At 49.6% G+C, this 24,648-nt stretch overlaps 2 protein-coding genes across 4 annotated transcripts in view; one reads left to right on the top strand and one right to left on the bottom strand.

The window, feature by feature from the left end:
* Window positions 1-9,182, top strand: part of WIPF3 (WAS/WASL interacting protein family member 3) — a 72,522-nt gene extending 63,340 nt beyond the window's left edge. The window contains exons 7-9 of one of the 3 annotated variants that reach the window (XM_053926936.2): window positions 41-142; window positions 4,769-4,845; window positions 6,977-9,182. In XM_053926936.2, coding sequence (XP_053782911.1) covers window positions 41-142; window positions 4,769-4,845; window positions 6,977-7,000 — 203 coding nt within the window. In that variant the 3' untranslated portion in view covers window positions 7,001-9,182. Of the gene's footprint in view, window positions 1-40; window positions 143-4,579; window positions 4,731-4,768; window positions 4,846-6,976 lie in introns of those variants that run through there. The other 2 variants (XM_053926934.2, XM_053926935.2) reach the window with 2 other exon arrangements.
* A 984-nt stretch (window positions 9,183-10,166) lies between these two features.
* SCRN1 (secernin 1) overlaps window positions 10,167-24,648 on the bottom strand; it is a 53,702-nt gene continuing 39,220 nt past the window's right edge. Inside the window, exons 5-8 of the mRNA XM_053926903.2 lie at window positions 24,313-24,507; window positions 22,020-22,185; window positions 16,456-16,636; window positions 10,167-14,062 (exon numbers count right to left, since the gene is read on the bottom strand). Coding sequence (XP_053782878.1) covers window positions 13,904-14,062; window positions 16,456-16,636; window positions 22,020-22,185; window positions 24,313-24,507 — 701 coding nt within the window. The 3' untranslated portion in view covers window positions 10,167-13,903. The remainder of the gene's footprint in view (window positions 14,063-16,455; window positions 16,637-22,019; window positions 22,186-24,312; window positions 24,508-24,648) is intronic.

Below are 24,648 nucleotides of genomic sequence, written 5' to 3'. Positions count from 1 at the left end.
TCACAGTAACCATAGCAACTTTGCCATTTTCCACGTGCAGATGACTTCGAGTCTAAGTTCACGTTCCATTCCATGGAAGACTTTCCCCCTCCGGACGAATACAAACCATGCCAGAAGATTTACCCCAGCAAGACCCCCCGGAGTGAGTACCACCTGGCGAGGGCCCCTGGATTTCCCCGGCTCTCAGCAAGCGGTGCCTGGTGTGCACTGGACGGCTGCAGGCTGTCTGTCATCTCGTGTCCTGTGTCCTGAACGGCAGTGCCGTGCCATTGCTCCTGGAAGTCGCAGAACATGCATGTGCCCCAGGCCCCCAGGGTTCATTCAGAGGCTGTTACAGAATACGGGCTTTCAGTGTTTAGCATCAGACTTGGGTGAATTTACCACTTCCCCCTCCCCTCTCTGGGGCTTTTGACTAGGGATCCGAATGCCCCAAGGAAAGTGGGATGCAGGAACTTTGCATTAGTAGCCAGGGAAGAGCCCGAAAACCCCCAATGTGGAACTCTGGCAGACAGTGAAATGGAAAGTGTCCTCAAGCCAATGGTTCTCGGCCTCGGCTACACATCCGAATGACCTGAAGAACCTAAAAACCCTAAAGGCCAGGCTGCACCTGGACCAACTAAATTAGAACACCCAAGTAGGACTAGGGTGTTGGTAATTGTGAAAGCTGCCTGGTGATGCCAGAGTCCAGCTAAGGCTGAAAGTCTCAGCCTAGTGAGATCTGCCTCCCTCTGGTTTCATCGTGTGGCCAGGCTGCCTCTCAGCCCCAAGAGTGGCAGAGGGAGAGGCTGGTTGGCCTGCCCCTCAAGCCCAGAGGCTAGGGAGGCAAGTACTTCAGAAACACAGGCAGCAGAGGAAATCGAGGTGGGATGGGGACAGCACAGTGATGCTGCCTGTTAGTTAAAACATGAACCGGTTCTTGTCTGGTGCTGAGCCAGTCCGACTGGGCAGCAGCTGGTGAGATGGGATGGAGTCAACGGCATGGGGTGAGGGTCGGCTGTGTCCCTGCCCACAACCTGAGGCCCCCAGTCCCAGACTTCTGCAGACCAGCATGGAGAATGATACAGTCACCAGTGTCTGGGATTAGCCCCAGGCCAGGAACTCTGTGAGTCTCTTTCACGGGGACCGTGGGGAGGGCCCTTCCCTGGCATTCAGTTTCCTGCTGGTTTGCACCTGTCCGCCTTCCTGCCACAAACCTCCCTGCCCTCTGGTGCACCCAGACTGCACCGCGTGCATGCAGCCTCCTGGCCCCTGGAGGCTTTTCAGTTGCCGACCCTACGTTAAACCAGAGGCCAGCAAACGTTTTCTCTAAAGGGTCGGTGACAACATATTTGAGGCTTTGCAGGCCAAGTGGCCTCTGCCACTACTACCCAGTTCTGCTGTTTCCCCGGGGAAGTGGCCGCAGACAGTACGTGAATGAATGAGCATGGCCCTCTTCTCGTAACTCTTGATTTATAAACACAGGTGCTGGCTGGATTTGGTCTGCTGGCCGTATTTGGCTGACCTCTGCCCTAAACCAGCCCAGAAGAGAAGGTTCTTAAAAATCTTTCTGTATTGCAGCCTTTCCTAATAATGTGCCATGGAATCCTTCAATGTTCAGACTCAGGGAATTCTAATGTGAAGTTTCTGTGTTTGAGCCCATGGTGCCCAGGCTCATCCCTGAAAATACCAAAAAAAAAAAAGCTATGCCCCCCATAGCTCGCCAGGAGGGTGCAGCTGGCAGTCTGTGCTGTGTTCCTCTGGTCCCAGAGAAATGTTCAAATCAGTGCCCAGACCAAGATACAATCTCCTGATGCTGAGGTCGGTGCAGTGAAAACAGAAGAGGGAGGAGGAGGCAGAGGAGAGAAAACACAGGAAGTGAGCTGACCTCCTACAGAGCAGAAATGGCATTGGTAGTTGGCAGCCATAAAATACTTCCACAGCCTGCCAGCACAGTCGCATTCGCACATCCCCGCCATCCCTGCGAGCCCTAGGGTAGAACCTCGTTAACTATATTAGTGCAAGTCTGCTATGCGTCGTGCCTGTCCAGTTGCATTTCTCCTCGCAGTGTTCCTCCTGCTAGGCGGCAGTAAGCTGGTTCCCCCAGATGAGAGTTCTGCTCCGTGGTCTGGGAGACGACGACGTTCTTCTGGAGGAATGTGTTTGCACGCTCTCTTCGGGGCAGCTCTGCCTGCCTGCCTCCTGCCGCCTCCTTCTCTCTCCTTCTGACCAACACACCGCACACAGATACCCTGAGGCTTCCTTCCTTTTTTAACTTTTAACTATAAATACATAACATGAAATTCGCCAAAACTTTTTAAGTGCACACACAGTTCAGTAGTGTTAGGTACACGCACACCATGGTGCAAACACTCTCCAGAACCCCTTTCGTTCTGCAAAACTGAAACTCTGTCCTCATTCATCCTCAACTCTCCGTTCTCCCACCACCCCCAGCCCCCGGCAGCCACCCTTCTGCTTCTGGTTGTATGAGTTTCACTACTCTTGGTGCCTCATGCAAGTGGAATCTATTAGACTTTGGCTTTTTGAGACTGGTTTATTTCGCTTAGCGCCATGTCCTCCAGGTCCACCTGTATGCTAGCATGCGCCAGAGTTTTCTTCCCTTTTCAGGCTCCGTAATGTCCCGTTGTATGGGCGTGCCACGTTCGCTTTATCCCTCCATCCATCCATGGACACTCGGGGTGGGGGGGACTTCCGCCTTTTGGCTCTTGTGAAAATGCTGCTGTGAACGTGGGCGTACAATTATCTCTTTGAGACCCAGCTTTTAATTCTCCTGTGTGTGTACCCAGAAGTAGAATTGCTGGATCACAGGGAAAGCCTGCTTTTAATTTTTTGAGGAAACACTGTAGTATTTTCCATTTTCCATTCCCATCAACGCTGCATAAGGGGAGGTGCAGAGTTTGCCTTTGTTTTATGAAGAAAGCGATTCTTCTCCTTTAGCTCTGCTATTGTCTCCGGGGGTGTTTGTGAAAACCAGTGCCCACTGCTGACCTATAGGGAAGCCTGTTGTATTGCCCAGGGGTTCTCCAGTGGGGGGATTCTTCCCCCAGGGGACATTTCCTGTTGTTCAGGTGGTCTGGGGCACAAAGAATGTGCTACTGGCACCCAGTGGGTAGAGACCAGGGATGCTGTTGAACAGCCCACGGTGCACAGGCACGATCAGCCGGCCCCAAAGGAGCCACATTAAGAAACCCTGGCCAGGAGGGAGCCCTGTTTGTAGTAGCCTGGAGGATTTTAGACCTCACGGTGGTCGTTCCAAAGTCATACTCCCACCTGGAATTAGGTCGGGGCTTGTATCAGTGTCTTTTTACTTTGTATTTAGTTAATAACTGACTAAAAATCTAGCACTCCAGAACAATAATAAAAAAAAAGATATTAAAAAAAATCTAGCACTCCCCCCATCATTTACCTGAAAATATCTCATCCCAGAGCAAATGCACTCATCGATTCAAAAAGCATTTTAGTGAAAGTGCCAGTGCCCGTTGGATTCATGGTTATTAGCTATAGAGGCCATTCTGTGGGGTAGTTCCTCTTAAAAACCGGACCTTACCCGAACAGCTTCCTAGCATGGCTTCTGGGCTCACTGTAGAAAACTTGAAAAGGGTGTTTTAAGAGATTAAAGACAATCAGTTAACCCAGGAGGAATCCATTCGGGATATTATGTGTATGTTCATGAGTTTTAAAAATAGTTGAGGTCATTCTACTTATACGACTTCTGGCCTGCTTTTCGCTCCTCTCTTTCAATGTCACCCCAAATGATTTGTGCCTTTGTCAACAGTCACACAGCTGCTCATGACCCCATCACCTGACAATAAGCCTTAGATTTCCTGCGCGCTTTCACTGAACACAAGCTGTTACCAGGTTTCTCTAGGACAGATCACCCGTGCTGACTATTTCTGCTTTTCACGGTGCTTTGTAAGGAGCACGGTGCTTTGTAAGGAGCACGGCACCCCAGGCTGTTCAGAGGGCTCGGGGACACGGTTATTTAATTCCTAGACTGTGGCCCAAGCAGGACAGAAAGTGACACTCAGGGCGCCAATTGGGACACCTGATGCACGGGACAAGGTCTCGCAGGACCTTGGATTTAAGGTCTGGGGATTGGGATTTAAGACTTGGCTAGACCAACCACACCATACATCTGTGTGCACGCACACACACACAGAGGAAACGAGTCTGGAGGAATAAACAGCAAACTTGGAGCAGCGGGGACTCGGGGGTAGAGAATCGGGATGGGGGAGGAGGAGGCAGGGCAGAGCCACTTCCGGCTGGTTTTCTTTTTTCCTGTTATGTTCTCCTGTGTTCTTTGAGTTCGCATTTATGAGAATGTACTTATATACCACTTGCATAATGTCTAGCACTTTACGTTAGAGAATGAGTTGGGCCCTGGGGGAACAGAGCCCATTCTGCCCGCACACTTATCTGTCAGTCTCTCCTCACACAGAGGGTAGCGCAGGGGCGGCACATCCCCAGGGCTGGAGATGGCGGTCTGCCGGGATCTAAGACGCTCTCACGCCATTGGGATGCCAGGTCCTAGTGCCTTGTTTCCCTCCCCCGCATGTTGAACGTGACGCCTCCGTCGTCACAGCCCAGGACAGAGAAGCCGCGGTGGAAACACGCAGCCTGAGGCCAGCAGCCAGGAGGTTTCGTGTTGACGGGCTCAGGTTGCTCTGGGTCCCTGTGCGGCCGCGGCCAGTGCGGGGCTAGCCCGCTGCCTCTGAGATGTGCGCAGCGCTCCCGGGCCAACAGATGGTAAGATCGCCCCTGTGCCTTTCAGGCCGGACACCTGGTCCCTGGCTCCATGCCGAGGCTGCTGGGCAGAGCTCCGATGACATCAAAGGCAGGAATGCTCAGGTAACACGGCCCTCGTGTCCCCCAGAGATGTTGAGTGTGTGCTTTCTCCTAGCAGCCTCACGTTTTCCTGCACACTCCGTTTCCCCAGGGAAAGCCCCTTGGGGGTACTAAAGAGTGAGCAGGGTCCCCTGGAACGACGGCCACATACAGAACCCTGTGGACTCTGCGGCATTCCCTCCCCCTTCATTCTTCCCTCCTCTGTTGGCTGGAGGAGCCTGAGAAACTCTGTCGTGTTTACACATCTCTAGAACATGAGGTTTCTTGTCCTTGGGGGCTTTTGCCCCCCATCAACATTGTAATTTTTGTTTACATATAGAGCATTTTTATTTGAAATTTCTGGCTAACACAAGAATGGGTGAAACATAAAAAGAGCTGACAAAATATTGGAGAGAATTAAACTTAACATGTTGAGAACGATACAAAGTAGTTCTATTAGACATGGCGACTGAACAAGAAGACCCATGACTGCAAATTTAATGTATTTTTCAAGAAATTTTCTTTCAACTAAAGGGAAAGGATTCTGTTACCATGGTTTGGTATCACTCGATGTTCCAAATTTGGAACTCTTAAGTTTAATCCCATATAGACATCAACTTTACCATTTATTTTGGCCAGGTTTAGTCACAGGTCAAGTCCTGGTGGCCAGAGGAAAGTGGGAGCAGGGCCGGGTCCTATGTGATAAGACAAGAAATGCCCTCATTCTCTCGTGAGGCAACCTGGACAGAGCGTCTCCCAACCTGGGCAGAGATCACGACTCTCCCCGCACATGGTCGCGTCTCGTATTTAAAGTCCCCTTGTTTCTTTGCAAACACCCATTAGACCCTCCCCGTTTGGAGTTCTGTGTGACAGAGGGTGACCTGCTGTTACATTGGGCCCTTCTGCAGCTGTACGGAACCTCAAGGAAAGTCATGTGAGAAGGAAGGGACGAGGTCCCTGGAAGCTGGGATGGGCCCCTTGAAGGCGGACAGCACAGCCCCCTTTCCTAGCGCAGCTAACCCAGGAATTGCAATAACCATCCTCAGGTGGTCACAGGCTCAAAACTGGGCATGTGATTGCCTTGAGAAGGAGCTATGTATGAGCAGGACAGAAGACAAAACCGTGCGTAGGCATTTGCTCTGGGAGGTTAGCGCTGAGTTTTATTTTCTTCCTAGTCCATTTCTGCAATTCCTGAATTTTCCACCATGAACACCTGACTCCTGTGGTCAGAAACATATAGTCATCATCAAAATAATAATCCCTGCGTTGCGTAACTCTATACATTTTTCAGATAACTTGTGTATCTTATCTCATTTGACCCTTTCATTAACCCTGTGATAGAAGCTGGAGAGATGCTGTCAGTGCTATTTTTTTCTTTTTCAAATAAGAAAACAGAGCTCCAAGGAGTTAAGGAACTTGCCCAAAGTCACATGGCCAGACCTCTGAGTCCTTGTCCAGTGCTCCTTCCGCTGCAGGTCACCACTTCTCCTGGCACGTTAATGTTGCCCGGACAGGGGTCACCCTCACCTTCAAATGTGCAGGTGTGATCGGACGCTGCACAGGGTCTGGTCCCTGGCCTTGTGGCAGGCACACACCCGGATCACCGGGCCCATGAATGTCTAGTCAGGGATGGACTGGGAAGTCCGCCTTGGTCGTCCCAGAGCCAAGAGCTTCCTTATGTCTCACTGAACATCATCTTGACTCATTCTCACTTCAGTGAGACACAGAGCGATTGCCCAGAGAAATCACTGGGTTCCAGATGGAGCAACCCATGCCCCGGAGGGCGCTCTTTTATGGCTACAGGGCCCAAGTGACGGGCGCACACGTGGGAGCCCTGGGCTGGACATCGGAAGGCCTGGGCTCTTTGTCTCTTTTCCATTGCCTTGTCTTGGCATCTCCAGCAAGTTCTTTGCTTTTCTTGAGCTCCCTGCCCAGTGACTCTGCTGGTGCTTGATCCTGTCAATGTTTATAAGATGGCATTGGGTCCCCACGTGCCACGAACCCATGTCCCATTTCATCCCTTTCCCACCCGCGCCCCGCTGGGTGAAATCAGCTCCTTGCCCGTGATGGAGAACCTCTGTGCCCAGCCCCGGGTGGGCCATCTGCGTGCATGAGTCTTCTCACCCCACCTGGTCGTGTCGTCGTGTTTCCACAGTTATCTCTGAAGACTCTCCGGTGAGAAGACCGAGGAAGCCTGGCCTGCGAGCACCGGGACTCCGCATTGCGGGACAGGCCTGCCGGGAGACCGTGTCTGACCTCACCCCACTCGAGTCGTAACTCAGTTGACATACAAGCTCTGAATGGAGCATTTATTTATTGTACATACGTGGATTGCACAGGCTTTAAGTCAGTATCGTAGTCAACTTTTATTTTTTAAAAAACCACACTCACTGTTTCTCCCTTTTTAAAAATGCATCTTGGCATCCGTCTGTCCATGCAGACAGAGCCCTGTCCCCACCCCATAGTGTCCATCCCATGACTGTAAATATGCGCGCAGGCTGGCCCTTCCTGGATTCGGAACCGGTTTTAGAAGATCCCTTGGTTTGCAAGTAGTCCAAAGTCACAGTAGCCACCGCAGCTTCTCATTGGCATGATTTTATATTCTCAGCGTACAAACTGCAGAATCGAACCAAATAATGCCTTATAAATGACACAGCTCAGAGAGACTCGTGTGTCCCCACACCCAGACAAGGCCACACAGCCTCCAGCGAACGAGATGCAGCATCTCGTTCCCGTTTTGCAGTACAGGGATTTTTTTTTTCCTGCCTAATGTAAATATAATGAAAAGTCAAGGCAGGAGCGGGCTTGGCCCTTTTGTAATTGAATGACCCTACAAGTAGCCAACGCTCTGTTTACAGTGGCCTTCACGCCCAAGTCCCCGAGACTTTCCCTCTTGTCCCTTCCCAGTCCCGAGCCCCATCCTGGCAGCCAGGGTGAGGAGGGGTGAGCTTTATGAGATTTGGGTATTTTCCCTGCAAGTGAGAGACCTACGTAACTCATTATTAAATTACTAATTCTGTCTCAGAGGTCTCTTTTCTTATTCTCCCCTGAGTGCAGGATTTGTATGGAAAGATCAAGTGTAGACCAAAACATGATGAACTATCTGCCTCAAATATCTAGTGCCCCACCCCCAGCCTTGGGAAACGTGGAACCATCCGCCAGGAGAAACCCAGCTCCCTTCTGAGCCCAACAGTCTAACTGGTCTGAGAGGCCCTGGTCCCTGAGAGGGTACCTCTGGAGGGGGCAGGGAGGGGGAGAGTGGTGTCCAAGTGCAGCCAGCCCTGAACACGGAGCTGGTCAGGATGGGCTCTGACTGCTGCTCACGCCCTTTGTCTGGAGCTGCGAGGGAAGAAGGGAGGCGTGTTTTCGCTTGCCGCCTGACCCCAGATGCTCTGCATCCTTGGAGAGGAAGGCTGTGACGGGGGAAGGACAGAAAATGGAAGGAAACAGACTGGTCCCTGGTCTGTTATCAAAAAAGCTGTAGATTACAGGAAATCGGGGAGGGAGAGGCTGGAAGAGCTGTGCAAATGTTTCCTTTGGAGCCAGCCTCTCATGTGCTCACACCTCAAGGATATCACACCCAGCCGAAGCCATCCAGAAAAGGTAGACAGATCAGAGGGCTCTGGCAAACGCGTGGCTGTGACCGCATACACCTGCCTGTGGTCTGCAGTAAAGACCAAGAGGCCACCCAGCATCATTTTCGTGCTTCGTCCTTGCAGAGAGAAGCGCGTGAGCAAGGTCAAGTTCCCTTCTCTGGGGAATAAATCAAGCCAAACTGCAACAGCTAAATCAATGGAAAAGAAGTTTCTCCAGGGTACCAGCTCTGGGCATAGCTGATTTGTTTTGTGGGTTCTGGAAGGTTTCCGAAAGGTCAGAATTTCTTTATTATAATGGTATCCACTCCGCCTCCCTCTCAGTTGGACAGAATAATCACCAAGGATTTAATGACCATGAGTAAGAAGGCCCTAGAGAAAGGCAGTTCTACCTGAGAGCGCTCTGCCTGCCCCAGGGAGGTGTTTCCACGTCCATGCTCTGCACCGCTGGGGCAGAAATTAAAAATAAAACGATTCAAGGACAGAGAGAAGGAAGGAGCAGGAACCATACTTCGCAATTAGGGAGGAGTCTCAGGAATCTGGCATCGAGTCTCTCCTGGAGACCTGTCCCTGAGTTCAGGCCCTTTGAATGCTCAGGACGAAGGATGAGCCCTTGACCATAACCTCACACAGAGACGTCCGAGTCCCAGGCCCCCCCACGGACAGGACGCTGTCTCTGCCCCTGGGGTTTCACATGTGTTTTATATTTATGGACATTCCCTCTGCAGATTCATTTCTCGGTACCTAATAAACTGTCGTAAGTGGAAATGCTTCTGGTCGTTTCCTTGCTGAAACCTATCCATGGTGACCAGTGCTGAGCTCAGGAACCTCCGTACTGGTTTCCTCACATGTAACATGGAGACATAACCACATACCTGAGCATATAGTGCTGAGCATCCAGTGACGTAACACCCAAGCAAGCCCTTACCCCTTGGGTCCCAGCAGTCCCAGGAATGGGCCCGCCCCACATTCCGTGGTGCAAGCAGTTTGCCGATTCCTTCACCTACACCGCGCCCGGCAGCCACCATTCTGCTTTCTGTCTCTGAGTTTGACTTCTCTTGGTACCTCATATATATGGAATAATACAATATTTGCCTATTGGAGACTGCCTAACTTCACCCAGCATGCTGTCCTCAAGGTCCAGCCCTGTTGTGGCACGTGTCAAAATTTCCTTCCTCTTGAAGGCTGAATGATATTCCATTTTATGTACACACCCCGTTCCGTGCATTCACTCATCAGTCGATGCACACACTCTTTAATGACCTTTGCGGGTGTGTCCACCCTTTGGCTTTCTGGAGTAACACTGCTGTGAGCATGGGTGCGCACACATCCCTTTGAGAACATGCTTTGAATTCTTTGGGGTGTATGCTCGGAGGGGGGGATTACTGGATTATATGCTAATTTGATTTGTGACTTTCTTGAAGAACCTCCATACTGTTTCCCATCCCAGCTCCATTTGACATTCCCACCTAGTAATGTGCTAGGGCTCCCATTTCTCCACATCCTCACCAACACTGAAGATTTTCTGGTTTTTGATAGTAGCATCCCGATAGGCGGGATCTCATCGTGGTCTTGTATTTACTTGTAAAGAGTGAATTTATCCACAGAACGGTACAAAAATGGAGGCGACTGCTGAACTGATTGGGTTTTCTGAAGATTCGAGTCAGAAAAATATATCCCCTTTCACGCATTTTCTGTGTTGTGAATGATGCCCACATTTACGCATGAGACACAGGACAGAAGAGGCCAGCAGACATTCGGTACTTTTTTTTATTGTATGCGTGATGTATTTAGAGACAATTCCAAGGGCAAGCACTGGATGGGGAAGTTATCTGGTTTTAGATATTTGTACAAAAGGCTGTGAAGTCTACACGGTCAGTTCCCACGGAAGGAAACAAAGACTTTCCTTTGTATTACCCCTGCCAATAGCGTTTTCCAGCTCACAGGTTTGACTTCCCACAATAGGATCGCAGACATGTGCGTATTTATTCCCACGAGAAATCTGCGCGTGACATTTCGGGATGTCTGAAGTCAGTCAGATAAAAGCACATTTGACACAAACACAGGAGGGGAGCTGGGACTTGGCCCAACAGAATGAGGTGCCACAGCTACAGGGAAGCACAAGGGAGTTCTGGGACAGCGTGTGCCTATGACCTGCCACTCCTCCCTTTCTACAAGAACGGCCAGCTGGTGGGTTCCCCTCCCCCTTCCTCCATACGCTGCCTTCCTAAAGCTGAGAGCTCAGCTGAAGACCCTCCCCATCAACGCCTGTAGGTAGTGGCTTCATAACAAGCACACCGGTCCCAACTGGCTTCCCTGCCAGGCCGGACACAGCTGTGTCACACCTGTACCACTGTGGGATGCATCAGTTAGGGTGCAAAGTAGTTTGCCTGGTGGACAATTATTTTTTTACACCTAATAATTCACCCAATAGTGAAGGAACCTCACTGCTAACATCTAGTAGGCAGCTTAGCCTGTAAGAAAGACTTTCTAATAATAACACTGTGTCTTATGTTATTGGGCACTACAGAATCACCATAACTGCAAGTACGTCCTTACTCTACCTAAAGTTCCAAACCACCCCCAAGTACGAAAGAGCACTACTTCTGCTTTGTTGCTGTACTTTTCCTGGAGCCTCTGCCCCACCCTGTCCCTTAAGAGTCTGAGGGCCGTCCTCCTCTCTGGTAAATCCCTTCTACTAGGCGAGACTGACTAGCTCAGGCTTGGTTATGGGGTGTGGGAGTGGGGGAGACATCTATCCTTTACGGCCATGTCTTCTTTCTGCACGAAGCATGCATGGCACAACCACCTCCCCCCGGTTCGTAATGGACACACAAATGGTATTCCAGGAAGCTATTTACACCCTGACCTTTACACGTTATTTTCATAGTTCATCTTGAATATTCATTTTCTCCATATTGCCTTTAGAAAAGCAATCCCTGGTCAAGAAATTATCCACGTCATGATAAGCATTTTTCAGAAGCAGAGTCTGTTCGGAGCATTAATAAACAAGCATTCCCCCAACAGCCTGCTCAAATCCAACAACGTATTTCAAGCTGCTGATATAAGTCGATAAAAGTCACTGGAAGTGAGTACGGCTGCATCAGCAGATTCTTTGCTCTCTTGTCCTTCCCAGCGTACAAAGAATCTGTCCACTGCTTGCACATACAGCCGCCTTTCTGCCCGAGGGAAGCATCCCAGCCCTGTTTAACTGCGGCCAGGCTGCTGCGCCCTCTAGTGGTAACACGGGGGCATCACCACTGTGATGTACAGCTTTAGCCCAGACAACTCAGTGAGCATGGCCTTTCTCTGAAGTGCAGGGCCAAGGTCAATGCCCCCTCACAGAAGCAGCCATTGCGTTTCCCACCACACAATAAGGCTGGCTGGGTTCCCCGCGACCTTTGGCCCATAATAATGAAAACAGGCCTCTGTGTAATTCATTCTTACTAGATTCCTTTTGGTTAAACCCCGGATCCCCTTGGGTACCACAGATAGGTCAGGTCTGACAAAATGTTTCCATAACAAGGGGAGGTGATAGCTCGTTGTGACATTTTGGAGTGGCTTTCTGCATCATCTAGTTTTAGATAGCCACTCTGGAGGTGGGCCTAGGAGGGGGTGAGGTGCCTACGCCACACTGGAACCCCGCCCTTCCCCTGGTAGACAGACACTCTCAGAATAGCAGCTCCACACAGGAGGAGACCCTGAGTTCATCAACAGCGAAAGCCCAAACCAGGGCTCAGCGACTACAGGCCCCCCACGAGTGGCTACTGAGACCTCTGCTCAGCTCGAACAGCCTTCCTAGCCCTCACCACTGGCAGTCAGTCATTTTCCAAACAGAACTGACAGAACTACAGGGCAGCAAGCTCCCGGTTCCAGCAAGCTCCTGGTGTGCTCACACCTGCACTCTTAAAGTGGAGTTGGCAGAAAAAAAGATTTGTCCCGGTACAACCTGTGACCCTCAGGGTCCACATCTGCGTGTGGGACCCATGTCCCTTCCAGGTCCCATGGGCTCTGATATAGTGCTTCTGGGTAGGAGTCACTGGTAGTAATTAAACTGCTGCCTCCCACTAGCTGGTATGTTAACACGCTCTTCCCTTAATTGTCTCTTCCCCCTTTAAATTCCCAGAGTGGCTGAGAGTCTCAGTAGCTGGAGGTAAGCCTACCCCCCACCACCTGCCCAATTCGGCCACCCTCTGAGGGCAGCCGCTGGAGCATGCAGTAAAGGGGGGGCAGGGGGGTGGATAAAGGGAAGGACCAGGGACAGTCAGTTGCTCCCTATGCAGATTTCTGGGACATAACAGGCTGGGCAGGAAGGGTGGGGGCTGGCCTGTTACCCTGGAGCAAAATGCTTCTACATCCATCTGTCGCCTTTTTGCCCTCTGTGTCCCCAGCGCTGAGCCCATCTGGTCTTCCTCGCACGCTTCTCCATGCTCTGGTGGTAAGTCAAATCCCTCATGCAAACATGACGTGGGACACCAGTTGGTTTAATTAAAGTCTCTGCTGAGATAATGCTGTGGCTGCCAAGATTCCAGCTACTTTAACTAGACTCGAAACACTCAGAAGTTTCTCCTTTTCTTTTCCTCATTAACTGAGATCTCCGTAGCTTTGGGAGGTGGAACTATGCCACAGGGCCATTTCATTAACCCTAAACTAGATGGCAGTAACCAGACCCTCAGTCATTTCTACAGGAGGCCTCACCCACGTGGCGGGTGTGCTCGAAGCAGGGCAAGCCTGGTGCCTTCGGGTGACCCACTCAGGGCGCTCACAGGCATGGCTGCCCCTGACTGTCTAAAGTGCGCCGGTTCCAGCTGGCAAGGAGGATCAGCTCTCCCGCACGTGAAAGCAGTCTGTGCGTCCACGGCACACAAGACGGGTTCTGGAGGATCACGGGAATTGGGGTGGAGCGGGGACTGGACGGGACCCCTTTCTCCCATGGGCTGTGTCCCTCAGAATACACACCTGGAGACATTCTGCACTAGGGACCTGCACTCAGGTGGAGGGAGGCTGGGAAGCTGCTCCCTCGAGTGCACACACAAGACCCTGGGCCAGACAAAGAAAAGCCTCTTGTTAACATGAAAGAAATTGTTACCGGGAGAAAGAGTAAGACTTCAAAAGATTTTGCTTTCCCACACACTCAGCACTGTGGAGCCGGCCTTTCAAGGCCTGATGAACTCTCATCCTCCCCCGAGAAGGCTAATGGGTCCATTGTCATTGAAACACAATGATAGCAGCTTAAAATCCACGCTTAGTCCTACAGCCGAACAACAGGTGCACGGGGTGCATGTCACACCGCAGAGGAAGGGGACCACGGGGCAGAGGGGACGTTGTGAGATTCCAGGCAGAACACAAGTTCACAGTTGGATTTGGCTTCGGAAAAGGCGCCCGCAGCAGAACTTTCTCATTTTACTCAGACGGGAGAGCGGTTTGTTTTGCTGGTAATTTAGTAAGGTGGGAGACTTTAAATAAGAAGGGGGAAGGGAGCGCTTACTTCACTTAAAGAACTTGATCTCCGTGTCCACACAGTCATAGAAAAGGTCCCCCACCTCGGAGGGGTCCAGGGGCTCCGAGCTGGCCAGGATCTCTTCCATCGCCTCCAGGCCTTGCTTCTCCAGGTCCAGCATGGTCTTCCTCAGCTTGCGACCTTGCTCCTGAGGAAGGACAACAACAGTGGGGGCCGGGGAGTCATCGCAATGAACTCGGAAAGCCTCCCAGGGGGACAGCCAACCCCATCCATGTTTCCTATGTGACGGCCACGGGGATCCTTCCAGAAGGCCACTGTGGTTATGTGACCACTCTGCTCGGAACACTTACAAGGCTTCCGACCGCCTTCAGGATACAAACCTGAGTGACAGCCCGAGAAGGCCCGTTGTGACGTACAAGGCTCTGACTTGGCCACCTCTCGCCATGCCCCTACTCTTCAGCCACACCAAACTGACTGCATTGCTCCAACCCATACTGCTCTTCCCCACCACTACGAAGGCCAGCGTGCTGGCCCCCAGGGCCCGGCCAACCTGCACCCAGCTTCAGGCCTCTTCCAGAGCCTTTCCTCTGGGCTCCCCCCAGGCCAGGGTCTGTACGTCTGCCACGGTGGCCTTCCTGTCTTGTGAAGCTTTGTCTACTTGCCTGTGTCCCCATTCGATCCTGAGCTCCGGGGGACTGCAAACTAGGCTCAGCTCTATCCTCCAGTACCTTGGGCATCGCAGGCACTCCCAGTACATGTTTGTTGAATGAATGAATGGACCAATGATAGAACTTGATTTACAGTCACACCTCAGTACTTATGGGCTTCAAAACTCGTCAAACCCTGTCGCATTTTGATGAGAAAAAATGCATCATCACGTGTCACTTTCTCGGGACTCATCAGTTTTGGCACTCCTCACGAGTTCTGGAACAAAGGAACTACACGTACCACGGTACCAGTGTACTTTATTTCTAAGGCAAGGAGATCTCTTCTTCTAAGGGGGGATGACCGTGGAAAATTGGCATTTGCCCAATAAGTCCCGGAAGGGAGAAACTGTTGTCACCACCTATCCTTGACTCAAACTGATGGTCGTCTCTGAATTTCAAAGCCCGCCCAATCTCTCATCAGTCTCATCTCTGAAATTTTGCACAGAATAGCTCAGCACACACAGCCCTCCCTACCTCTGCCTGAGATCCACAAACCCTGCACCAGAAAGTGACATTTTCTCCTGGGGGCTTACTGTCCCCTGCCTGGAAAATGCACACTGGTGGGAGGCCACGTGCAGAGCCCCCAGCTGAACTCTGCGTAGAGCAGCAGCGGACCCACGGCTCCAGGGAAGGGTCGGTGGGAGGCCAGCTGTAAAACAATGGTGCGACTTTCACACGGTCAGAATGGCGCTTGCTGAGGCGTGGAAGTGCGAGGTCTTGGACATGTGAGCTGGCCTTTCTCAGAGGTGCTTGCTGAACCCACCGGGGTTGACGTCGGTGTCACCCTTCTTTTGCACAGCGCCCTGTGCTCACCCACTCCACACAGGGGCAGGCACCAGTTTACCTAAAAGCTGCCCCTTTGTTCAGGAGAAGCTGGACCTCGTCCAAGCTGTTGAAAAAATGCTTGGGGAGCAGATGAGCATCTAACAACCATGGTCCTTCCTCCTCCCTTCCCCAGAGTAGAGGCCGGGGCTCATGTGAATGTCTGTCTCTGACGGCTGCTGTGGGGCTGCCGTGTTTGAACTGATGCCTCGTGACTTCATGCACCAAAGCTTCGGCTGGGGCAGGGGCTCCGCCTTTTGAAGAATAACTTCTTTTTAACCAGAGACTTAAGAATCTTTCTTTTGTTGTCATAAGACATATCTACCATAAAATACAACCATTTTTAGTGTCCTGTGTCGTGGCATTAAGTACATTCACATTGTTATGCAGCCCTAACCATTTCCAGAACTGTTTCTGAAGAATCCGTTTTTTTGGTTTTTGGATTTTTTTAAGCCTCACCCAAGGACATTTTTTTTTTCATTGCTTTTAGAGAGAGCAAGGGAGAGAGGAAGGGAAAGCGAGAAACATTAATTGGTTGCCTGCCGTACATACCAGGACCAGGGACCATGTGCTCCTGGAACGGGGATCGAACCCAAAACCTGTCAGTTACAGGACAAAGCTCCAACCAACTGAGCCACACAGGCCAGGGTTGAAGAACTCAGTTTTTTTAAAACAACATCTTCAAAGTGTTATCATCATGTACGATTTCTGTACCCTCAAAAGTATACAAAGAAGTGCAAAAAGCAGAAAAGCAGTTGTCCCAACTAGAAGTGAACGGTTCGATAATTCCTGGGTAAACAGAAATGAAAGAGGACTATTCTTAGCGCACCGGGCTCTAGAATAACATCAAAAGCATAGGCTTGGTTTCATTCGGTTTCTTTCAGGAGACTGGGTGGGAAAACTAACACCCACATTCTGGGAAGGGCCTTGGGAGCCTGGATTTTGGGAGGAGACGTGCTAGAGAGGAGGAAAACAGTGAGCTCAGTCACCGTTCCCCCGGCAACTTTCTCGCTGACCCCGCCCCCCTCCATGGGCCCGCCCCCAGACTCACCTGGTCACTCGCGATGACAGCACGTGCCCACTCATGGGCCTTGTACAGTTCATGCCGACGGTCCGGTTTCTCCTGGAACCGAGGCTCCTTTCTGGCAGGGTCATCGCCCCCGAAGCAGGGAGACTGTACTTTGGGGACAAGTTTTACATCATCAACAAAGATGAAAGGCTTGAATATGGACCTGGAGAGAAAGGAGAGGTGCTTCAGCCAGACGGGGGATTGAGGACACCCGAGAGCTGTCCTTTCACTCAGCAAACATGTCCTGAGCCGACTCCGGGTGGGTGGAGGGTGGTGGCGAGCCATGAGTGGTGGGCGGGTGTGTGCAAAAGAGACCCAACTGCATAGTTTAGTAAATATTTTAATGAATCTAAGTGTCCCTTTCAAGCTGCAGTTTCTTATGTTTACAGTGAGGAGACATCTGAACAGACCTGCTTTGTTCCGGGAAGACCACTCGCCAGGCCCCTTCAGTTGGGTAAAGAAAGGCAAAGGGAAATGGGCACAATGGGTCCTCTGTTTCGGCTGGAGAGGGGTGCCTCTCTCCACCGTGGTTTGCTGGGCAGTGACCTCCTGGAAAGGAAAGCTCTGAGACCCCACCTTGCTCTCCACTTTTTTTTCTAGGTTCTACCTTATTTGAAATTTTTTGAAATATCTCTGACAGTCTCAGGGAGGGATCGGATTAACAGAGATGAGACAAAACGTTCCCAGAGGCCCTGGCCGGGCGGCAGTTGCTTGGAGCATCGTTCTGTTCACCGAGAGGTTGCGGGTCCAATGGTCCGTGTGCATATGGGAGGTAGCCAGTCTCTTTTTCCCCACCGCCCCCCTCAAAACAGGAACCACACACAAGGCCCCACTGGGATGAATATGCTAAACTTGGAGCCAATCAGGAAAGAATCTAGAATAACCAGTTTCTCTCACCCACAGGTGTCCCTCTGGTTCATCTATCTGTCATTCCAGCTTCACTGTGAGTCACTCCCATCATTTAGCCAAACTCACATCTGAATGCAGAGCCATCGGTAAAGGACATTCCCATTTAGAAGCAGTACTTTTGGAGCATGGGACAACCTTAGGGCTGGGTCCAGATGCTTGGGGAGGTTTTGAGAAGTCAAAAATGTAGGATAGGAGAGAGGAGAAAGATAGTGCTGGAAGAATTTGGAGTGAATTAGAGGGGGTTGCTATTTTGCCTCTGGCATATGTCCATGCAGGCTCTGTGTGCATAGCTATGGTGTCTGAGGCCCATAGTGTCATCTCCAATAACAAAAAACGTGCCACTTGTCCCCAGCATCTGAATTAAAGATATGAGATAGTCTCAGCGATCCAATGTAGCCTCTCAAGCTTAGTGCACTGGGAGAAAGAGGAAACCGCGCAGACACACACACACACACACACACCCCCCACGTCCCTTGCATTTCCCCAGCTCCTTGACACTAGAGTACATCAAACACCCTGTTTTCCTAGGACTTTTCTCCTATTTTCTATTTCTTGTTTTAATATATTTTATTTATTATGCTATTACAGTTGTCCCATTTTCCCCCTTTTATTCCCCTCTGCTCTGCACACCGCCTCCCCCCACTTTAGTTCATGTCATGGGTCATACATATAAGTTCTTTGACTTCTCCATCTCCTATACTATTCTTAACCTCCCCCTGTCTATTTTCTACCTACCATTTGGTACTTATTCCCTGTAACGTTTCTCCCTTTCTCCTCTTCCCATTCCCTGCTGATAACCCTCCATGTGATCTCCATTTCTGTGATTCTGTTCCTGTTCTAGTTGTTCTAGCTTAGTTTGTTTTTGCTTTTTAGGTTCATTTGATAGTTGTGAATTTGTTGTCATTTCACTGTTCATATTTTTTATCTTCTTCTTCTTCTTAGATAAGTCCCTTTAACATGTCACATAATAGGGGCTTGGTGATGAGGAACTCCTTCAACTTGACCTTTTCTGGGAAGCATTTTATCTGTCCTTCCATTCTAAATGAGAGCTTTGCTGGATAGAGTAATCTTGGGTGTAGGTCCTTGCCTTTCATGACTTGGAATACTTCTTTCCAGCCCCTTCTTGCCTGCAAGGTTTCTTTTGAGAAATCAGCTGATAGTCTAATGGGAACTCCTTTATAGGTAACTGTCTCCTTTTCTCTTGCTGCTTTTAAGATTCTTTCCTCATCTTTAATCTTGGGTAATGTAATTATGATGTGCTTTGGTGTGTTCCTCCTTGGGTCCAACTTCTTTGGGACTCTGAGCTTCCTGGACTTCCCAGAAGTCTATTTCCTTTGCCAGATTGGGGAAATTCTCCTTCATTATTTTTTCAAATAAGTTTTCAATTTCTTGCTCTTGCTCTTCTCCTTCTGGCACCCCTATGATTCAGATGTTGGAACGTTTAAAGGTGTCCCAGAGGTTCCTAAGCCTCTCCTCATTTTTTTGAATTCTTGTTTCTTCATCCTGTTTTGGTTGACTATTTCTTTCTTCCTTCTGCTCCAAACTGTTGATTTGAGTCCAGGTTTCCTTCCTTTCACTGTTGGCTCCCTGTACATTTTCCTTTATTTCACCTTTCATAACCTTCATTTCTTCCTCTATTTAGTGACCATACTCAGCCAATTCTGTGAGCATCCTGATTACCAGTGTTTTCAACTGTGCATCTGATAGGTTGGCTTATCTCTTCATCACTTAGTATTTTTTCTGGCAGTTTAATCTGTTCTTTCATTTGGGCCGTTTTTTTTTCTCTCTGTGCACCTGTTGCATAGTAAGGGGTAGAGCCTTAGGTGTTCACCAGGGTGGGGTAACCACGTGGCTGCGTTGTGATGCTTTATGTGGGGGAGGGGTCCGAGAGGGAACAAAGTTGCTTGCTCTGCTCTCTGACGGTTTTCAGTCACTTTCCCCGCTACCCACAAGCAAATTGGGCCCTTCTGGTGTTGATTCCCAGGTGGGTGTGTACGTTCTAGGCCCCTGTGGGTCTCTCCAATGAACTCTCCTGTGAGACTGGGAGTTTCTTCCGCTGCCACCTCAACCCCCACAGGTGTTTTCAATCAGAAGTTTGAGGCTTTATTTCCCCACTCGGGAGCCCTGGGTTGTGGATCTGTCTCGCTCCCCAGTTGTTCCTCCTGGTTTATCTGCATGTGAATGTGGGACCACCCGCTCCACCAGCTACTGCCTCGCCAGGTCCACCAACCACCCCCTTGCCACGAGTCCTCTCCGACCGGCTGCCAGTCTCCGTCCCTCATACAGGTCTGGACAAATGTTTCTTCTTTAACTCTTGGGTTGTTGGACTTCCATACAGTTTGATTTTCTGGCAGTTCTGGTTGTTTTTGTTTTTAAATTCGTTGTTGTCCTTTTTGGTTGTGCGAGGAGGCACAGTGTGTCTACCTATGCCTCCATCTTTGCATGAAAATCCACTTTCTATTTCATAGGTTGAAGTAAATGGCCTAACACTATTAAGGAAATGGGTTGGGAAATAATTTTTTAATATTTAAAATGGAAAATATTTAAATTCTCTCCCCCTCTTGGATTATCCATCCTGCATGTTGAGTATTTGTGTGTTTTCCCAGATCCCTGGTTCATGGTGTCTGCCAGTTTCTGTGGTGTAAATACACCTCCTGAGGCCCATTCCAAGCTACCAGTGGGACCTCACCGAGCGCAGAGTTGGGAAGGATGCCCATAATCAGCTGTCACTGGCTCCAGTGTGCTATGGGACACTGGATTTTCTAGTCTCCAAATGCAAAGGGGCCTCTCTACCCTTCTCTCTCTGATTCTTCACATCAGTGAAGCTTAAACAAGTAGCTTCCAACTGGGACGTGGTCTCCAAAGGTCAGAACCAGTGCACAAAAGCCAATCCAAGTCACTATACAGGTGATGGAGGCACCAGCTGACGCAATGAAGTATTGATAAGGTGGGATTTGCCTTTTTGATAAATTAATTAAAGGTCTCTTGCATCTCCCTCTAGCTCTTGGACTTCAACTTTTGCACCTCCTTCCAACTTTCAAACTTACCTAGTACCTAGTACTTGCTAGGAGGCAGGGAGGAAAGTAAGGGAGGTAAGGAGAAAAGAGAATGTGAACAAATTGTTACAAGAGAAGGATCTATAATTAATCCCGGGAGCAAAGGGTGGAGACGTGCGGGAGCGAGCGGCAACAGGATCTCGTCCTTGGTCCCTAACATGACTGGGAGGGGTGAACCAGGCAGTCTCACTCTTTGACCGTGACCTTTTGCAAGTGCCCTGCTCTTCCACTGCTTCCTCAACATGCCTCTCTCATGTTTTCAGCATGAACAGAGGCCACTAAACTGTCCCTGATTTTACTACTGAAAACCCCAAGAGTAGGTAGTGATGCTTCCTGCTGACAAAAGACAAAATGTGGAATATGGCCAATGACAGAGAAACACTGAAATGTTGAAATGGAAAAAAAAACAAACCCCAAAACCTGTAACAGCTCCGCAGTCACAGCAGGAAACGCAGGTCATTTAACCCAGAAGATAAAAGTGAATGCCTTCCGGAAAGCTCCTGGTCTTCTTTAAGGCCTTCCTAGTTAACTTGACCCATGGATAATCTACTTTTAAAGTTACTTGAAATCTTAGATTTTGGACATCCGAAGGCTACGCCCCAACCCGTTTCTCTCATTGTATTAGGCCATGCACTTCAGCCTAGGAAGCAGCATTCCTTTACCTTAGGGTCCCGACATCACAAAGGCCTGCCTTCTAAGCACTGGGAGAGCAGGCATCTGACACCAGGAAAAGGGGGGCTGGTACAGCCACTCTTCAGTTCAACCCACTTCTTCAAAGGCTCCTGCTCCCTAAAGGACAGGCCCCAAACCTTGGCAGAGCATTCCAGCTGCCTCCAACGCCCACATGTACCCACCCCCATGGGCCAGCAGCAAGTGCTCGCCAAGAGGCCTTGGAGTCACCAACATTGGGAGGTGAGCTTTCATGCTTCTATGCGTTTGCACGTGCTGTTCCCTCCACCCAGGATGTCTTTCCTGCTTTTTGTCCCTGACAAACTCCTACTCTTCCCACAATGCCCCATGCTCAGGAGTTCCTTCCTCTGCGAAGTGTTCCTCTTGGTCGTCTCCTTTGTGCCACCTCTTTCCTTGTACACATTTGGTCTCTAGTACCCAAAAGCACTACCTCTCTGCTGAAGTTCACGGGCAGAAAGCAACCCCTTAAAATACAATGTCTAAAAGTATTGGCTAGTGCACTCGAAGTTGCTTCCAGGTGCTTTGTCCTCTAACTCAGAAGTGGTGGTTGTTTTGATAAACCTTGGGCATTCCTGTAATCTCTCTGTCTCGCATCTGGTTTGGCTTTGCATCCCCCAAGTACATCACCATGCCTGGCCCATGAAAGATACTCAATATGTGTTTGCTGAATTTAAAACCATTGAATTCCACGATTTTGATGCGTGCTATGTGACTAAAGCCAAGAACACCCCTTAATCCGAGCTCTTTGTGCTGTGCTGGCCACATCGAGGCCGACTAAACAATGTGACTTGGCCGTACAAAAGGCAGCGCAGGAACCTAGTGTACGCTTGCTGGGTGCGCTTTCGGGGGTAGCTCGTGCTTTCTGCTTACACGACTGTGTCTCAGACGAACCTGGAAGGGTCTGGGGTCCCAGTGAAATAGTGGATGCACGGTGAGCTTCTGCTCTGCGGCAGGACAGACACTGCGCTGGCTGTGGTGAGGAAAGACTCGGAGTCTATGCAGATGCCACTGGCTTTGTCCCGTAAGACGTCAATCATAGTCTGCACAGTGATGCTTTCTGTAAAGAGAGAGAGGTCGCGGGAGAGCTGCTGACCAAAATCCATTCGGTCCTCTCCCTTTTTTTGTAATAGAACTCCTGAAATTAGAGCTGGGAACATAACTGCCTAACTACACACTGTATTTCCCAGCTTCCTTGGTGGCTTGGTGAGGCTACGGGATAAATCCTGACCAATGGGGGGCGAGCAGAAGTGACGTGTACAACTTCCTTGCCACATCCATAAAAATGGATGCTTGCCCTTCACTCTCCTTTGCTCCCTTCCTGGCTGGCAGATGCCAGCAAGTGGATCCCCAATGGAAGCCGGGTGTTGAGCAGGGTAACCTACCAGCCCTGGACTATCCAAGTACATCTGGACTACACCATGGGAGAGAAATATACTCCTATTTTCTTTAAGCCACAGCATTCCAGGGTGTCTTTGATCCAGCACTTAGCAATCCCTCCGCCAGCACAGTAACACAAGAGAATGACACCCATGAGAAGGTATGTGCAATGCATGCACAGCCCACCAAGCAAGCGTGCTCACACACCCTTACTGGTTAGAACCACTACTGCATTTGGGAAATGACCTCTCTGCAGAGGAAAACGTGCACAGAGAGGTATTTGGAACAGTCAGAGTCCTCACAACTCTCAGCTCTGACTGTAGATAAATAAACAAATCCTTGACCCCAGTTCTACTTTTTCTCCCTCTGGTTATAATTCATTAAAACACGATTCTTTCAGTCTGTGTTCCCAAAGCCGGCATCAGAGCATCCCTCAGGGAGAAGGTACCCTAACGTTCACTAGCACAACTCACATCCTCTTTGTAAATCTCTACTGACAACTCTAATGTCACTCCTAAAAATATTAACAGTATGTCCTTGATTTCTTCAACTACGCAGTGTTCAGATTTCATCATCGTCTCATACGTGAGTTTATTGTTGTGAGTCAGGATGCAATAAGTTGATAATGTCTCTTAAGCCTCTCTTAATCCCTGCCTGTCCCTAATCCCACTGACATTTTACATGTGGGACCATTCCTCCTGTACAGTGACCAGTCTGAACTTGGCAGCCGGCATCCCCATGGTGTTTTTTAATATGTTCACCCATTCTGTGTCTTTACTGCGAACTAGGAGCTAGATCGGCAGGCGCCATCTGATTTAGGTTTGATGTTTCGGTAGGACAACTTCATACTTGGTATTACATACTTTCATTAGGCAACTTTTTTAGATTAAGACTTTGAGGGGGGTTTTTTTCTGAGTTCCCATTTTTAATTATTTATAGATACTTTTGTACCTTCTTGCCCGGAATATACACATTAAGTTCTATAGCAAAAGTCTCAAAATGTTCTTCTAGATTAAGGCTCAGCAAACTTTCTTAAAGAACCAGATAAATATTTTAGGCTCATGGGCCATACAATCTCTGTTGTAACTCACCTGTTGCAACTGCTCACCTGCGCCCCTGTGGCACAGAAGCAGCCATAAATAAACAGGTGTGGCTGTGTTCGGTGAAATTTTAGTTACAAAACAGTGGCGGATGGCAGGTCGTGGTTTGCTGACCCCCATTCTAAATGATCAAATGTTTGACTTAACAAAACGCATGTCTCACGACAAATGTCAAATGTGGCCATTGAGGTTTGTTTGGAAGGGTTTCCACTCCGGCACAAAAGTAACAAGCTATCCAATCACAACACTTACCGAGATAATTGGGTGGGAGACAGAGGGCCCATGAAGAAAATTAAATTCAACAGTTAACTTAATACATGTTCACAGAACAAAGGACTGCAACAGGCAGCACAAGGAGATCCTGAGATGAGTAAAAGACAATGCCCCTGCCCTCAAGGCCCAGCAGGCTAATGGGCAGAGAAAATCGGATAGAAGTTAAGTCAAATACATAAATCTTGAGGTGTGAGAATGGTTGCAACAAGTATCACAACGGCAGCAAGAAACCTCCATGGATGAGACAGCATCGTGTAAGAATAAATGCAAGTTGTCATCTTGCCTGAACACCAAGGACGTTAGCACAAGTTGGTCTCTACATACGAGGTTTATCCTCTACTCCTCCTCTTTGCTCACCCTAAGTTCAGACAAGTTCTCTAAAATAGCTGCAAGACAAAAGGTATGAGAGAGGGAATCGTGAAGGAGGAACTCACCTTCTTGCTTTTCTAAGTTGTCTTTGCCTGCGCAGCAGTGTGGATGGCCATCAGCTGGAGAAAAAACTTTGGAAAAATTGAACTCGTCGTCTCCCGTCCACCAGCCTTGACTCTGAGCATAACCCCGGAGCTCGGGATGCTCTGCGTCGATCTTAGTGGTGAGTGAAAGCTGATTGCAAATGCACTTGACTCCCTCTGCAGAGAGCACAAAGCCCAGTTAGTTAGAAATACACTTCTAAAGACTGAACCAAGAAATGGAAACTTACAGGGAACCTCTCCCCTGCAGCCTGACTTTAACTGCAGGGATGAAACGAGTTCCATTTTTGAAGAGAGAAA

The sequence above is a fragment of the Desmodus rotundus genome, chromosome 6, assembly GCF_022682495.2.
Source record: "Desmodus rotundus isolate HL8 chromosome 6, HLdesRot8A.1, whole genome shotgun sequence".
Lineage (NCBI taxonomy): Eukaryota > Metazoa > Chordata > Mammalia > Chiroptera > Phyllostomidae > Desmodus > Desmodus rotundus.
The sequence above is the reverse complement of the archived record's forward strand: the minus strand, read 5'-3'. Positions and strand labels throughout refer to the sequence as shown.